Source organism: Petromyzon marinus, chromosome 46 (genome assembly GCF_048934315.1).
Source record: "Petromyzon marinus isolate PM22_M1 ecotype Great Lakes invasive population chromosome 46, UKy_Petmar_22M1.pri1.0, whole genome shotgun sequence".
In the NCBI taxonomy this organism is placed as follows: Eukaryota; Metazoa; Chordata; class Hyperoartia; order Petromyzontiformes; family Petromyzontidae; genus Petromyzon; species Petromyzon marinus.
The window spans coordinates 15,112,140-15,127,600 of record NC_133712.1 but is presented as its reverse complement, the minus strand read 5'-3'; the positions used below and the strand labels follow the sequence as shown (position 1 = coordinate 15,127,600).

Sequence of the window (15,461 nt, the reverse complement as noted above, 5' to 3'; positions counted from 1 at the left end):
TGGAGAGTGTCAATGGACCTCGCTTGTGAACGGCTTTGGCAGCCTCTGATTGGGATCAATGTTCCCTTGAGCCGAGAGTGCGGAACCTGTCCCTTACCGAGAGCCAAATTGAACTTCGAAATACCCTTTGGCAGGCAACCACACATTAACAACAACAACAACAACAACCGCCATTCTCCATTAGGTGGCGGTGACCTCACCACGGCACTTGTGCCAGGCTATGTGCCCTTTCATGCTACGTGAAGTGTCGAAGGCTCACTGACAGGAGGTCACGGGACAGACCCAGGTGCCGTGGGTTGACTGACGTGAGATGACTGGCTGATGCACCCAGCTGTGCCCCCTACTATGCTAACCTGCTGTGTTTTAGCCACCCCGCGCTCCGCTCGTTGTTGTGAGCGTCGCTCCTCTGCCCTCCGCTGTTGTTGAATGGCGCTTGTCTCCACGTTAACACACAGCTTGAACAGACTGTTGAGGCAAGTGCTGTTCACGAGCACCAACAACAACAACAACAACAACCGCCATTCGCCACTAAGCAGCGGTGACGTCACCACGACGCTTGTGCCTAACACTCACACACACACACGTGCGCACGCACCTCGCGTTATCCAATAATTCTCGCGAAGACGCAACGTTGCACGTCGACCGAGTGTCAAGACGGTGACGGACGCGACCGAGCGTGGCGCTAAAAAGGTGCCGAATCGCGGCGTTGCTGCCAGATTGCGGGCCGATGAGTGCGGCGGTGACGGGTGAGCGCCGTGTCGCCGTGCTCGCTGTCGTGCGGCGGCGGGGGCCGTGTGAAGTGGCGGCCACGCGCTCTCGGCCGCTCCGCTGGCATCGCTCGAGTGTTCCCGCGGTCAAATGGCTCGCACCTGCGGCTCGGGCGAAACGATTACCGCGGAGAGAGAGAGAGAGAGCAATTTAAACCGCAGGAGCTGTTCTTTCGCTCGCGCTCTCTCTCTCTCTCTCTCTCCGCCCTCTCAGGGCACCCGTTTTCCCCTCACTCCCGTCAATCAAGTGAAATCGCTGCTCTTCTCGCGCGAAGGCGATGATGAAGGCGCCGTTTCACAGCCTGGCTGCGGAGTTTTCACCAAATGAAGTGAATTTGCGAAGTAATTATTTTCCAATTTGTCAAATTTCGGGGACCGTGGTCTTGGGCAACACTTGGCAATGCTCGTTTCGGGAAAACACGGCACGGAATCCTTCACACCCCACTGCACAGCAGATGGCGCGGTTTGTTTTACACGTTACTTCACGGCCGCGGAAAATTTACCGGGGCGTCCGTCGACCCTCAAACCTGGCCCACACGTGACAATGGCTCGTCAAAGCGGCTTATGTCATCACACGTGGGGAATTTATATCGGCGGCGAAATAATCTTAAGCGAGGTGTTGTTTATAAATGTGGAGGGGGGGGGGGTGGGGATGGGTGGCGAACAAAACCGGAGGAACCAGGAGAATAATCCACGCTACCACCACGGGGAGAGAGAGAGAGAGAGAAAATACGCAGACTCCACATATACTAAAACAACAGGCGTCACCAGGGTCCGGGATCGAACCCAGGAACCTCCAGCTTAGCAGGCCCGAGGGAGATAATCTCTCTGCCGTGCCGGCCGACGCTGCCCTCTTTAAGCCGAGTTAATTTGCCGCTCCCGGCCACGGATTGCGCTTGTTTGCCCCGTCGTTGGGCGTTTTTCTCCCTTTCTCCTTGGCCCCTCGACTGACTCGGCAGGGTGGAACGGCAATAGCGTGGCTTGGGCTAGGTCACCGCGTCCCGCAGGGCGCGCGAGCGGGAGGGGGGCCAGAGCGGGGCGGCGTTGGCACCCCCCTACCCATCCACCCACCGCCTGGCCGCTGCGGTGGGTGGCCGTGTTGCCGTGCGGGGGTTCACGCTGGTTAAAACGGTCAACTCGCGGTGGGCTCGAGTTGGGGCAGAAATCTTTCGTTGCGCAAATATATATTTCTTTTCGTATCTTTTCCTCGGATTGCAATCCCTCATTTGGGCCGCTGTAAGTGCCGTGATGACGCGTTGGGCTGCTCTGAGTGTCGCGGCGACACGGAGTAATTAATTAGCGTTGTGCACCGGCTCCATGACCCCAGCGACCTGACGAGCAAGGGGGCTGCAACTTGACGTTACGGATAGTGACGTAGCACTGGGCGAAGACCCCCCGGGGCACGGCCCAGGACACGCTGGCGGAACTGTGTCGCTCGGCTGGCCTGGGAACGCCCGAGAATTCCCAAGGAAGAGCGAGAGAATGCGTATAGTAATGTATAGTGGTGTTGTGCAGTAGTGTGTAGTGTAGTCGTGCTGGTGTCTGTCGCCAGAGAAAAAGGGAGGGTCTGGACCGCCACTAATCAACACGTCGCAACCCTCACCAGGACAAGCGGACGGAGAAAAAGGAACCAACGAACGAACGCAGCAAGGGCTTCTGAAGTGCGTAGAGAGGGAGGGAGAGGGGGGGGACAAAAAATAAACTCTGCACAATCGTTGCCGCGAGAACGTCGCTGGCTACGCGGCCGTGTGTGCACATCGGAGATGGCAGCCGTGCCCCCCCCCCCCGCCCCTTAGCCATCGCGCGGATGGTGGGATGGGGGGGGGCAGCATTCAAGCTCGCATGCGGTTCCCGCCGCTAATTATAATCAATTTCCAATTGCCTTCAAATCGGCGTTCTTTCAGTGTCGGGAGGTGGCGGTGGGGGGGGGGGGTGGGGGGGCCCGCCCGCCCGCCATGATTGCGGCGGCGAGCGTGTGCACCTGCACGATCAAAGTGCCTGGGGTGGTGGCGGCGCGGCCCTTCGAGGGTGCCGGCTGGGGGCGCCCGGGTTCCTGTGGGGGGCAGGGGGGGGCGACTTTGAGTCGCGTTAACGCCGGGAACCATCGGCGGGCGGGCAAACGGACGACGGGAGAGGGCAGACGCAGCGGGCGGCCCGTGTGGTTGGTTGCGCGGTTCTAAGGCCGGTGGGGGTGGTTTGGGTACGTTAAGTAACCTGATATATACGTGAAGACACAAGGGAGTGTAGCGGTGAGCGCTGCGCTACGAACCTGGCGACCCGAGTTCGATTCCCGCTCACGGCCAACATCGGTGACGATTATCTGAACCGGTCCTGGGCCTCCCCTTAGGGCGACTCATCCTCAAATGAGAACTTGGTGCGGTGTGTAGTAAACATTGCCACTAGGGAGACAAAGGCGGCCGGGCGTTGTGCTGGCCACCCATCCCCTCGTGTGCCATTCCGGCCTTCGTAGGTGCTCGCTAACAGCACTTACCCCAACACTCCATTAAGACTATACAGGGGATCTTTGTCTTTATATACATAGATAAGTGGGTGAGGTTCAGGACTGTGGCTCATGCAGCTCCAATGGCTGCATTGGGTATGCAGTCCAGAACGCCCTTCCCCAGAGACCCTGGCTGAAGGAAGAGGAGTTCCGTCAACAACATCCAACATCGGAAAATGAGGAGGTTTATCGCAGCCTTCGCTCGGAGGTTCGGAGAGCCATGCGGCGCTGTAAGGATAAGTGGTGGGCGTGGGTTGCTGAGGAGATGGAAGCTGCCTCAGTTGCCCGCAATCACGTTTCACTCTTTAATTCCATCCCAAAAGTAACTTGCAGCGCCTCGCCTATCACCATCTTTTAGGGAAAAAACGGTGATCTGACCTCCGACCCCTAGGAACTCATCTGCAGGTTTGCAGAGCATGTCTATGAGGTCTTGGAGGAGGGGAATTCCCTCAGCCCAGACAACATCATGGGCAAGGTGAGGATGACCCTGCTTGGGGCTGCTGTGCCTCAAATATTGGCAGAAGTAGCCACCCCTGCTGAGTTCCATCTGTGGAGGAAGTATGAGGGGTGATCCAGAGTCTGAGGCCAGGAAAAGCGCCCCGCTGAGGGAGCGTGGCGTTTGTGTGCAGACTGCCCCACATGACACCATCACAACTGTCTGGACGACAGGACGGGTTCCACAGGATTGGAAGAATGCCCTGGTGGTTGCCCCTCTTTAAGAGGGGAGACCGCACAGACTGTAACAACTGCAGGGGCATCTCTGTCCTCAGTGTGCCAGGAAAGGTCCTACCAAGGATTATTCAACATTGCCTCGCCAGGCACGCTGAGGAGAGGCTTGCGGAGCCCCAATTTGGTTTCAGAGCAGGGTGGTCCTCTGTCCATCTGCTACAGCAGTGGTGTAAGGAATTCCAACAAAATCTACATATCTGCTCTATTGACCTGGTCAAGGCCTATGATACCATCAACATGCCAGGGATCTGGGCTGTTTGTCGTGCTTTCGGGGGTCCCTGACACTGCTCAGAATCATTAAGAGACGTCATGATGGTGAGCAGGCACGGGTAAAGCTACATGGCCAGGAGTCAGACCCATTTCCTGTTCACCTTGGAGTGCGACAGGGGATGTCAGCTGGCTCCCACATTATTTAAGAACATCTTTAACCATGAAGTTTGAGAAGCTTTCAATGGCTATACTGGAGGAATTTTGATCTGGTACAAGTACAATGGAAGGCTGATCGATGTCCAGGTGTGGACAAGGGATGGCTCCCTATTGGTCAACCATGTTATGGATGCCGATGATCTGGTGATTGCTGCTCACTCAAAGGAGGAGTTGAAGGCGCTGTTGATGAACTTGGAGAATGCCACTAAGATGCGGGGTCTTACCATTAGCCGCACTAAAACTAAGCACCTGTCTGGATATTTTGTGTCATTAAACACTCCACCCCCTCAACTCCCCATTGGTGATGGAGCAATTGTGGAGAGTGTTCAATACTTAGGCAGTGTGCTTATGACCTGCTCCGGTTTTACAGCAGAGGTCTCACTCTGAATCAGTCGGGTGGCATTATATTTTCATCGGCTGTGTAATTTTGTGTGGAAGGTACCTGGTCTGTCGCTCCACACGAAGCTTTGGATATTCTCGGCCACAGTCATGCCCTTTCTTCTCTATGCTTCTGGAACGTGGACCCCTCTCATGGAACATCTGCGCCGGTTAGAAACGTTCAGGCTAGCCTTCCTACGACCCATCTAGGCTGGATTGTGGGAGGGGTTTACAAATTCTTGAAACATCTGGAAATTTCCATCCGTGAACTCCTCTGGCAGGTAAAGCTGCGTTGGCTGAGTCATGTAGCCCACGTGACCAGCCACCTCATGCCCGAGAGCAGCTTTTGTTTGACCAGATAGAGGGGGCTAAACGGGAACAACATGGGCTGGAGAAGAGATGGACTGATGCGGTACAGGAGGATGTGAAGCTGAGTGGACTTTCCAAAGACTGGTACCGGCGGTGTCAAGATTCGCCTCTTTGGAGGAGGCTCGTGGTCAGTTGGAGGCTGTTGCCCTTCAGCAAAAACAGCGGAGCGCAGAGGAGCGACTGCTCACAACACCAACGAGTAGTGTCGGGTGGCTAAAATGCAGCAAGTTGCATCGTAGGGGGGCACAGCTGGTGCATCTGCCAGTCATCTCAGTCAGTCAACCCATGGCACCTGGGTCTGTCCCGTAACCTACCGGCAAGCCTTTGACAATTCACGTGGCCTTAAAGTGCACCTGGCCTGGCACAGGCGTCGGCGCCATGGTGATGTCACCGCCACTTAGTGCTGAATGGCGGCTGTTGTTATATACATACAAAAAGACGCAGATGAACAAAAGCGACCCGCATTAGTAATCCTCTACAGTTCTGGGCGTGGCTGATGCAGTTTGATTGAATAATGCAACGTGCCCAACTATTTGCCCGAACCCGTTCTGAACACACCCGCTGCTGGCGAACTGGAAAACCCTGTTTGTCTTCTTTGGTGACTCAGGGAGATGTCGTTTTAATCCCTATAATACAGGTTTATTTGGGTTGGATCGCGGCAATAAAAATGTGTCGTTAAACCCGCCACCGTTTTAATGTTGAGCAACATTATAGAACGAACCGACTTTCCATCCGTCCTGAGACATACCCTGACAACCTGTTGGTTTGAATAGCAATTGTATAAAAGAGAAGGGAAAAAAACGGTTGCCAGAATTGAATCGTGATGCCAAATTGTGACACCTCATAAAAAATCATTAAAACTATAAACTGTTTTTATTTTTATTTTACCAGGTAAGGCCCAATGAGCTAGATAGCTCTTTTTCAATAAGCGACCTGGCCACAAATGAAAGCTCAATGAAGTGGCTCATCACGTGGCAATGTCATGCACATTGGAGGGAAAAATTAAATGGCACGGAGAAAAATTCACGCGACCACGGGGAAAACACGCAAACTCTAAATATAGAGCAGGCGTCGGTGTCGGGATCGAACCCACGACCTCCTGTTTACCAGGCGAGGTAGTTAACATCTTGCCACCGCGAGGCTGGGGCAGGGATAATTGTTACGTGCCTGGTAAGCGCACGCTTCTTTGCGAGTGCAGTTACGTACTCGCAAATAAGCGTGCGCTTAAGTGCTTGTATACTTCACTGGTCAAACAAGCCCTACGACTTAACACAGTGCCGGGGGTGGGGGGGGGGGAGAGTCTCTGTATCTAGTTAGGGATTCACATGTACGTGCCAAGGTGCATGCTGTCACGTGGCCCCGTCGTCATCTCCATTAGAATCGCAAGGTCGACGAGGACCGTTGCGTCCGGCCGCGCGTGTGAATGCGTTGGAAAGGTCGCACTCGTGACACGCAAAGTGCTAGCCACAAATTAAACGCGGTACCTTGCCGAACTCTGGGAGGAGCGTAAACCATCGCGCGAACTCTGGTCAGCCTCGCAGCGGCAGCGGCTTTTTAGCTGGCTGTCGAACAAAGACGGTGGTCACCGCATCGTGCACATTCAGATGGGCCGTCTGGAGCGCTCTTCTTTCCGGTATTAGTGCTTTTTCTGTTTGGTTTGTTGTCCTTCCCGCGCACCTCCGATTAGCACCGTTGGCTACGTGCGGTGCGAAAGAAGTTCTACGTACAGGCAGCGGCGGCGAAATCGAGCGAGCGAACCTGTCGTACTCACGACGGCACCACGAAGGAAGAAGCGACGGACACGGCACATGGCCTTTCATCCGTCAATCCAGTGGGACCGACAAAACACCCGGCCCATCAAATCGGACGGAAGTACGGCGGCACGTTGGTACACGACCGGGGGTCGTGCGACGTCCTCGCTCGTGAAGTGTCTCACCTCCCCCCCCCCCCCTCCCCCCCATGTGTCTCTCTCTCTCTCGTGTCGTTCACGAACCCTTAACCCCCCACCCCCTTCCTCCCGCAGACCTGATGTCCCCCATGGCCGAGTTGGCGACACTGAACAAGAGGCGCGGGGCCTTCAAGCTGCCCAAGGTGCACGAGATCAAGGGCCACGAATTCGTGGCCACGTTCTTCCGCCAGCCGACGTTCTGCTCCGTGTGTCGCGACTTTGTGTGGTGCGTACGCTCCCACCCCCCAGCACCCCCTCCCCCCCCCCGCCGCCCCCCACATCATTCTCACGCGTGCATGCATGCGTGCGTGCGTAACGTACAGACGTGTACAGGGCTATATCAAGCGAGAAGGAATGGTGGTGACGGTTAAGGGCTAGCCATGAGGATTCCTGGACGCGTGCACGTGACGTGTATCTGTGTGCCGCCGGAGGGTTTGGCTTGGCGATAAGAGAGAAAAAGTCCTGGATGTGGACACGAGTTACGTGGGCGTGTGTATGTATGTGTGTGTGTTTGTTTGGGAGTGTGTTTGTGTGTGTGTCATTGGACCCTCCCTTGCCAGTATCAAAATGTAAGAAGAGGTTGAACCCTTTCTGGCAATAAAACAGTTGTGTTAAGATGTTAAAACACCCAACTGAAACCTTTTGCAAGGAGGTCATGTCTGCATTCACCACATATACTTGTGGTGAACATGCAAACACAACAAAAACATGCTCTGGTAGTATATGATGATGATGATGCATTGTCTTTGAAACTGATTGGTCCACACCAGAGACAGCATTTTTTAGAGCCTTGTCTCACTAACAGTGTTAGACCAGAGGACAACGGCAATGCATGTACTACCAGAGCATTTCACAATGTGTGTGTACTTTTGTGGTATTACGGACACCCATGTGACCTCATCCAACCAATCGCAGCAACTGTTGCATGTGAGAACAACAAATTGGTTTCTCAGAGTCGCAAACCCACGTACAACAGCAACAGAAACGGAATCTATTATCAGAATCTCTGCTTAGACTGGAGGAATACGATGAGCCATGAAGCTCTTTCACGAACGTTGCAGGAAATCTATGACATGTGTTTGCAGCTTACAATGTCTTGTGGATAAGATATTGTTTGCAAGCACCTATTTTGCGAGATGCATTGCTTATGAATGAGTGATAGGGGTGAACACCACCCACGCCTAACCACCTTTTTTTTTATTCATTCACCAGGGACCATTCCAACCTCGCTATGCCACTTATGTGGGTTCACGATACACACAATTAACCTCTTCTTTGGTTCTTTCGGTAAAGTCACATAGATCGAAAATAATAAAATAAAAACCAAAAACTCACGACGTCTAGATCTCTCCACCTGATGACGACTGCTTGTGTTGCTATCGAAACGTCGTCAGTTTTTGGTTTCTATATATATAAAAATATATATATATTTTTTTCGATCTACGTGACTTTACCGAAAGAATCAAAGAATATGAATTTCCTGCAGTCACGAAAGTTTTGAATACATTTTTTTACACAATTAACCTCTTGTGTTTGTTGTTGTTTGTTGTTGTGTTGCGTAGGGGACTCAACAAACAAGGCTACCAGTGTCGGCGTAAGTAGCTGTAATCCACAATTATAGTTGCTATCTTTAAGTTGTTATGAGGAGTTGAGCGGCAGTGCTGTGGCTAGCGCACTGCACTATGAACTCCGATCATGCTCGCAACGGATTTTGGTTAATCATCGAACAAAGACGGTCACTGCATCGCGAGCTTTCAGATGTGCTTCCAGTGGCTTCCTAACATCTTCCGATGTTAGGAAGCCACTGGAATGATGCACTTTTAAATCATCTATATTGAAAACTAATTTATTTAAAACTGCTTTTTGTGTATAGTTTGTTATCCATCCCCCGCACCTCCGATTTGCACGTTTGGCTACGTACGTTGCGAAAGAAGTTCAACATACATACAACCTGTGTTCGATTCCCAGCCACGGCTCATGTGAGCGGCGAGTCTGACAGCCCAGCTCTGTGAAGTATGGTCAAGCAACCCACGTGGCCAAATTGAAAAGGGGCTGTAAATGATTATTCTTGAATACATTGTCATTATTATCGCCACAGATATTTTACACAAGTCTCAGGGCATTCCCCTAAATATGCGAGTGTTGAGACATCCTCAGCTTTATTGAAGAACTTGAGCCATTGCCGGGATTTCCACGTTTCTTAGGGCAGGGGCAGCTCACCCTCAACTTTGACGACGTTGGCACCCCTTGAAAGTTACGCTCGTTGTTCCTCCGTCACGATTTGATACGTCTGTTAAGACGGTCGGTTGTGTTAGTGTTTCGATTTAAAGATGGTGTTAGTGTTGTGTTTTTGTTATCTTTGTGTGCAGAGTGCAATGCCGTCATTCACAAGAAGTGCATCGACCTTGTCATCGCAAAGTGCACTGGCTCGGCCAAGAACAGCCGCGACACTCTGGTACGTGTTACGCGTTCGCACGCGCTTTTCCTTTGTGCCCACGTATACGTGGCACGATCCTTCATAAGGGATGTCGTCACTTTGTTTTGACTTGAACCCCCGGTGGTTCCAAACTTGTGGCCCGCAACACCATCGTTTAAAAAAAAATGTTATACTGCATGGTTGTCCGCCGAACAATGTTGAGGTTTTGGTCCGCAGGTCCAAGAAAGGGTTGGGAGCCACCGCCGGCTTTGCCTGCCCTTCGTAGCAGCCTCACGCTCGCACCGACCATATTTGGACGGACCTGTCTCTCTCATTTTAATAGCTCGCTGTTCCTTACGTGTGCTGATGCCGCCAATTTATTCCACGGTAATGAGCGTGGCGATTTGCGCGCTAGCTGCGCGGCGTGTTGCTCAGAACTCCTTGAGCGATTCGTTTGAGTGCCAGTTATTTCTCGAGAGGAGGGCCCAGGTGGCTGAGAACTCCCGTGGCTCTCGGCCGACAGTTGCCGTGAGAATCCTTGGCTTTGAGCCCCAGCGATCAGCCACCTGTGTAATTAAACTTGGGCTCCCAGGTGTGACAAGTGGATGTTCTCGGCCCGATCGGAAACTATGATTATCGTGCTGCGCTGTTTCAGGTAATTTCTCACCATTGAAATTGCCGGGTTGCTCATTTGAAACCAGTTTTGCAAAAACAAGTATCCGGCCAGGTGTCCTCAGCGGGAGGGCGAGCGGTTCGCCATCGGAAGGGCGTGAGTTCAAATCCTGGTTGGGCGGTTGACTCGGTCAATCATTCTCACGGGGGGGTCCATAAACTAAGTATCACTTGGTGGGGGAAATCAACAATGGTAGTTTCTGGGATTTACTTGGCTCGTCATAGGAATTTGGAATTTCAACCATTGGCTCTGCATGGCTGTGAACGGGATACGCGCAACACCTTGATGCTCGTTTGAGCAGGAAATCAGATTGACGTTTAGACTCTATGTGGGGCGAGATGTTGACTACCTCGCCTGGTATACAGGAGGTCGTGGGTTCGATCTCGACCCTGATGCCTGCTGTATATTTGGAGTTTGTGTGTTCTCCCTGTGGTCACGTGGATTTTTCTGCGGGTCCTCCAGTTTTTCCCTCTACATTTAGAATCAACATCACGGTAATAATAGGGTTTTTACCCTTTTTTCTGGCAACAAAACTGAAGCATTTTTTACAAGGATTCATGTCTGCATTAACCACAATACTTGCAGTCAAAATGCAACAAAAAACATACTATGATAATATATGCATTGTCTTTGAAACTGATTGGTCCACACCAAGGGTCGGCGTTCTTTTGAGCCTCAACCCAATTGGTGCTCGACCAGATGACGCCAATTGGTCGACCACCAATTGGGTCGAGGCTCAAAAGAACGCCGACCCTTGGTGTGGACCAATCAGTTTCAAGGACAATGCATATATTATCATAGTATGTTTTTTGTTTGCATTTTGACTGCAGGTATTGTGGTTAATGCAGACATGAATCCTTGTAAAAAAAAATATTCAGTTTTGTTGCCAGAAAAAAGGGTAAAAACCCTATTATTACATTTTGGTACTGGCAAAAGAGGTCTAATGATGTAGACAACATCACGGTGTTTAAGAGTATTTGGCTGCTATACATTTCCACGTGATAAGCCACTTCGTTGAGCTATCATTTGTGGCCAGGTCGCTTCTGAAAAAGAGCTACTCAGCTCATTGGGCCTTACCTGGTAAAAAAAAAATGGAACATATCATGAAATAAACACGTTTAAAGTTGAAAAATCACTCTAATGTTGCGTTCAAATATTGTAAATGTTTGAAATCTCTTTTATCCTAAGAATGAGAAATAAATTGGGTGGCCGGGTGCCGCGGAGGTCGGAGCACCGAGCTGGTGCAGCTGAGATCCTGTTTGGAATCCAGGCGACCGCTTAATCCACGTTGTCAAGTGTCACAAAGTCCCGTATGGAGCAAGGGGGGTGCAGGTGCGATTTATATCCGCAGCAGTGCGCTCGTATCGAAAGTTTCCCATCGCCTTCTGCCCCGAGCAGGGCGATGATGCAAGCGTTGCGCTGCTTTGCACCGGAACTGCGCTCGTGCGAGGCGTGCCCCAGAACCAGCTCCGTCCGCAGTAACCTTTCCTTCCCCGCGGCCTCCCGCAGTTCCACAAGGAGCGGTTCAAGATCGACATGCCGCACCGCTTTGATGTGAAGAACTACATGAGCCCCACGTTCTGCGACCACTGCGGAACGCTGCTGTGGGGACTCGTCCGGCAGGGCCTGCAGTGCGCAGGTCAGACGGCCCCTGGGGTCACCCGGGGTCCGCGGGCTCGCTCGACAAAGGGGTCCCACCGTAGCCGGATGGCACTTAGGGCGAAAGCGCGCAAGGGTGTTAAGGTTCAGTCCTGTGGTTTCTCTCTCGTGCCGCTGGCCGTGCTGAGAAAGGGGCCTTCTTCTGTGCTTGCCCCCAAACCATCCACGGTGTCGACCTCCCTTCCCTTCTGAAGAAGATTTAGTCATTCCTCGCGAGCGATGTCCCCCTCCTTTCCACCCCCACCCCCTCCCGACATCGCAGATTTGTACGTAAAGGGAGGTAAAGGGGCGGCCCCCGCAATTGCCTGCTCATGCCACTGCCCGAGGAAGGGCCCCCATGACTGCGAGCTGGAGCGAAGAGCCCCCCCCCCCTCTCTCGGCAGATGTCTGGCTAGAGGGGCGCTCGCATGCAAGAGTGACTGACCTGGTTCGCTAAAATTACAAAAATTAAATAAAATATAGCGATGGAGTCTTTCGCACCTGATTGGCCCACAAGTGATGACATCACGTTTACCGCGCTCTATTTAAGACCGATACGGGAGGAGGATTTCTCAACGACTCTGGCTGTCGCCTGATGAGGCTGGTTGTTGTTGTAATTATCGGCGAAACGTCACCGTACCCGAATTGTCAATGTTATTGTGGGTTTACCCTCACAACACACAACCGGTGTGCTGAACTAAGTAACGAATTGGCATGTTTTGTTTACGTGACAAACCTTACCAATTGGCGGTGGCGGGTTTAACGACACTTTTATATTAAGGCAAAAAACAAAAGAAACGACGGTGTCACGTGAGAGAGAGAGAGAGGAGTTGAAAACATCACGAAAATGCAAATCGATGTCAAATAACGAATTGGCCGTCGCGCAAGTGGGCTTGAGCAGAGCACTTTTCGACTGATGGGAGCACAGTGCAGTCATAACTTTCAGTCGCCTGGGCTCAGAGTCAAACCGGTCACGCGAGGGCCATGAGATCATTTTCTTTCTTCTCCCCCGGGGGAATTTAACCCAGAGCCATGCGATTAAATTATCCGCGTTTTTATTTTATTTATAGCAAAGGCGTAGCGGTGGCGGGGGGGGTAGCGGTGGTGTTAAGTACCCAAGCACCCAGAGAGCCACGGTCTCCGTGCCCTCTAGACGTGACCCCGGCAGACGAACGCGATGTGGGATCCGGGGACTGGCTCGGGCTCTCTCCTGGCGGCTGCCCCCTCCCCCCGTTGTCATCTCGCTTTTTTTGTTGGTGACTTTTTTTTCGCTTTGCGCTGCGTTGATCGGCACGGAGTGCTTGCCACCGCGACTCACAGCTGGAAGGAAATGAATGGATAAAATGATCTCGCATTACAGCAAGGCAACTTTGGTCAATGCATATAGACAGCCTTGCATTCATATTGCATCATTACCATGTGAATATGTTGTTGTTGTTGTTGTGTGTGTTGTTGTTATTATTATTCGCGAGTAATGGCTTAGGATGCAAAACCTTTGAAAGCCCAGTGAAATAATGAAAAGGAAATATTTTAATGGATTTACAGCCCATCATTGCGCATCGCACGCAGTGTCAGTGATTGAGGTTGTTTGACCATACTTCACCACGCTGGTCAGTGCGGGGGTGGGGAACGACTGCTTCATAAAATCACTGGCCACTGATGTTAGCCAGGAACGGGATGGTAGCTGTTTTGATAGCGGCAAATGGCTAATCACTGTGCAACTTGGTCCACTCCAATAAGAATTATTTAATTTTATAAATGCCCCTTGAACATTCGTTCTCATTACATTACAACAATGTAATGCCCCTGCATCTCTCAGACAAAAGCCTCTCACCGAGTCTCAAAATGTGTTCACGAGGGTCCTGCTTATGGGATGTTCAGCTTCTGGGAGGAAATCTTCAGCACCCAGACTTCTCAAATCTCAGATATATTGGTGAATTCATTTCCGTTTCAAGTTTTATTTTGTCAAACCAGGGCGAGAACTCGAGATACCAGGATAGTGGTCTCATCTGCAAGAGAGGCGGCACCCTGTGTCACCGAAATGAAGCAGGCAAAACAAACTAAAATAGAGCACAGCAATGAACCAAACAGAAATTGGAGCAAAAACAACTACGTGATAGAAGAAATAGGGAATAGTGCACGCACGTAAGCAATAATAAATTCCCAAAACCAAAAAGTTAGCTTGGATAAATAACTTTTAAAAAAACATTAGTGTAAAATGTTATTAAAGAATCACCATCATCATAGGTTTATGGTGATCATTGAACTCGTACGTAAACTGACAAGGTTACGCAGGAGAATTCCTCTCATCCGCTTTGCTATGGGGACGGATATCGCGCATCCTATTACCCGTGGCGTTATCCACAAGTTTACTCCTCTTGTTCACGGGGGTCACTGCTCTTATCCGTGGGAATAATGGCGATTTGTGAGGAAGCCCTCTTGCTGTGCATTGTGGGTGAAATCGTGGATAGCCGTGGATAGTCAGACTAAATAGAACCGTGGCGTTTTGGTGGACCCTACAGCTTCCACGGATAATCGCGGTTGCCCGTAATATTACCGCAGATAAGAGGAGTTCTGTATTTTAAATACCTAAACTATTTCAAGCAAAACTGTTTTTATTTTACCAGGTAAGGCCCACTGAGCTGTATAGCTCTTTTTCAGAAGCGACCTGGCCACAAATGATTGCTCAACGAAGTGGCTTATCATGTGTAAAAATGCATCGCAGCCAAATAATCTTAAGTGCATGGTTCTCAATGTGGAGGGGAAAAAGCGGAGGACCTAGAGAAAAATCCAAGCGACCACCGCGAGAGAGAGAGATGCAAACGCCACATATACAGCAGGCGCTAGGGTCGGAATTGAACCCAGAACCTCCTGTATACCAGGCAGGGTAGTTAACATCTCGCCACTGCAAGCGATGTTGTACTGCCATCTACTGGGCACTTTGCAGCCTGGGCCTACGACATCTCCTTGTTAATCCCGGGCAGTCTGCCATCCAAGCGCGAGAACCGTCATGTTCTATCAACCCTTTGCTTGGCTTATGAGGTCTGACGAGAGGGGGCCACGATCAGTGGGGAGGAGAGGGATTGGTTTCGATGTGTGTGTGCGCTGCCCGCATCGTGGGCAGTGGTAGTGTAGCAGTTAGCGAGCTGCACGACAAACCCGGCGACCCAGGTTCGATTCCTGTTCATGGGCCTCCCCTAGCTCGACTCGGCCTCATTCGAGTTCCTGCTGCGGTGTATAAACATCGCCACTAGGGAGATAAAAGGCGGCCGGGCGTGGCGCTGGCCACCAACCCCCTCGTGTGCTGTGCCGGCCTTCATAGGCCCTCTCTAACAGCACTTGCCCCCAACAGTCCGTTAAGTCTACACGGGGGATCTTTGTCTTCCGTTGCCTGCGTCGTGGCCACGGCGCCCCTGTGTAAACGTCGCTGCGTCGCTGTGCCCTGCAGAGTGCTCCATGAATGTTCACCACAAGTGTCAGAAGAAGGTGGCCAACCTGTGTGGCATCAACCAGAAGCTCATGGCTGAAGCGTTGGCTCAGATTGAGAGCGCTCATTCGGTAAATATTTCGGTAATGTGTGTGTGCGTGTATGCACGTGTATACGCGTGAACGGACAC

The 15,461-nt window shown here is 51.6% G+C and overlaps 1 protein-coding gene across 7 annotated transcripts in view; it reads left to right on the top strand.

The window, feature by feature from the left end:
- Positions 1-15,461, top strand: part of LOC116952362 (protein kinase C delta type-like) — a 115,441-nt gene that overhangs the window by 75,814 nt on the left and 24,166 nt on the right. For 6 of the 7 annotated variants that reach the window (XM_032971642.2, XM_032971641.2, XM_032971644.2 and 3 more), the window contains 5 exons: positions 7,193-7,343; positions 8,680-8,711; positions 9,487-9,572; positions 11,716-11,845; positions 15,293-15,402. In XM_032971642.2, coding sequence (XP_032827533.1) covers positions 7,193-7,343; positions 8,680-8,711; positions 9,487-9,572; positions 11,716-11,845; positions 15,293-15,402 — 509 coding nt within the window. Of the gene's footprint in view, positions 1-6,529; positions 6,803-7,192; positions 7,344-8,679; positions 8,712-9,486; positions 9,573-11,715; positions 11,846-15,292; positions 15,403-15,461 lie in introns of those variants that run through there. The other variant, XM_032971645.2, reaches the window with a different exon arrangement.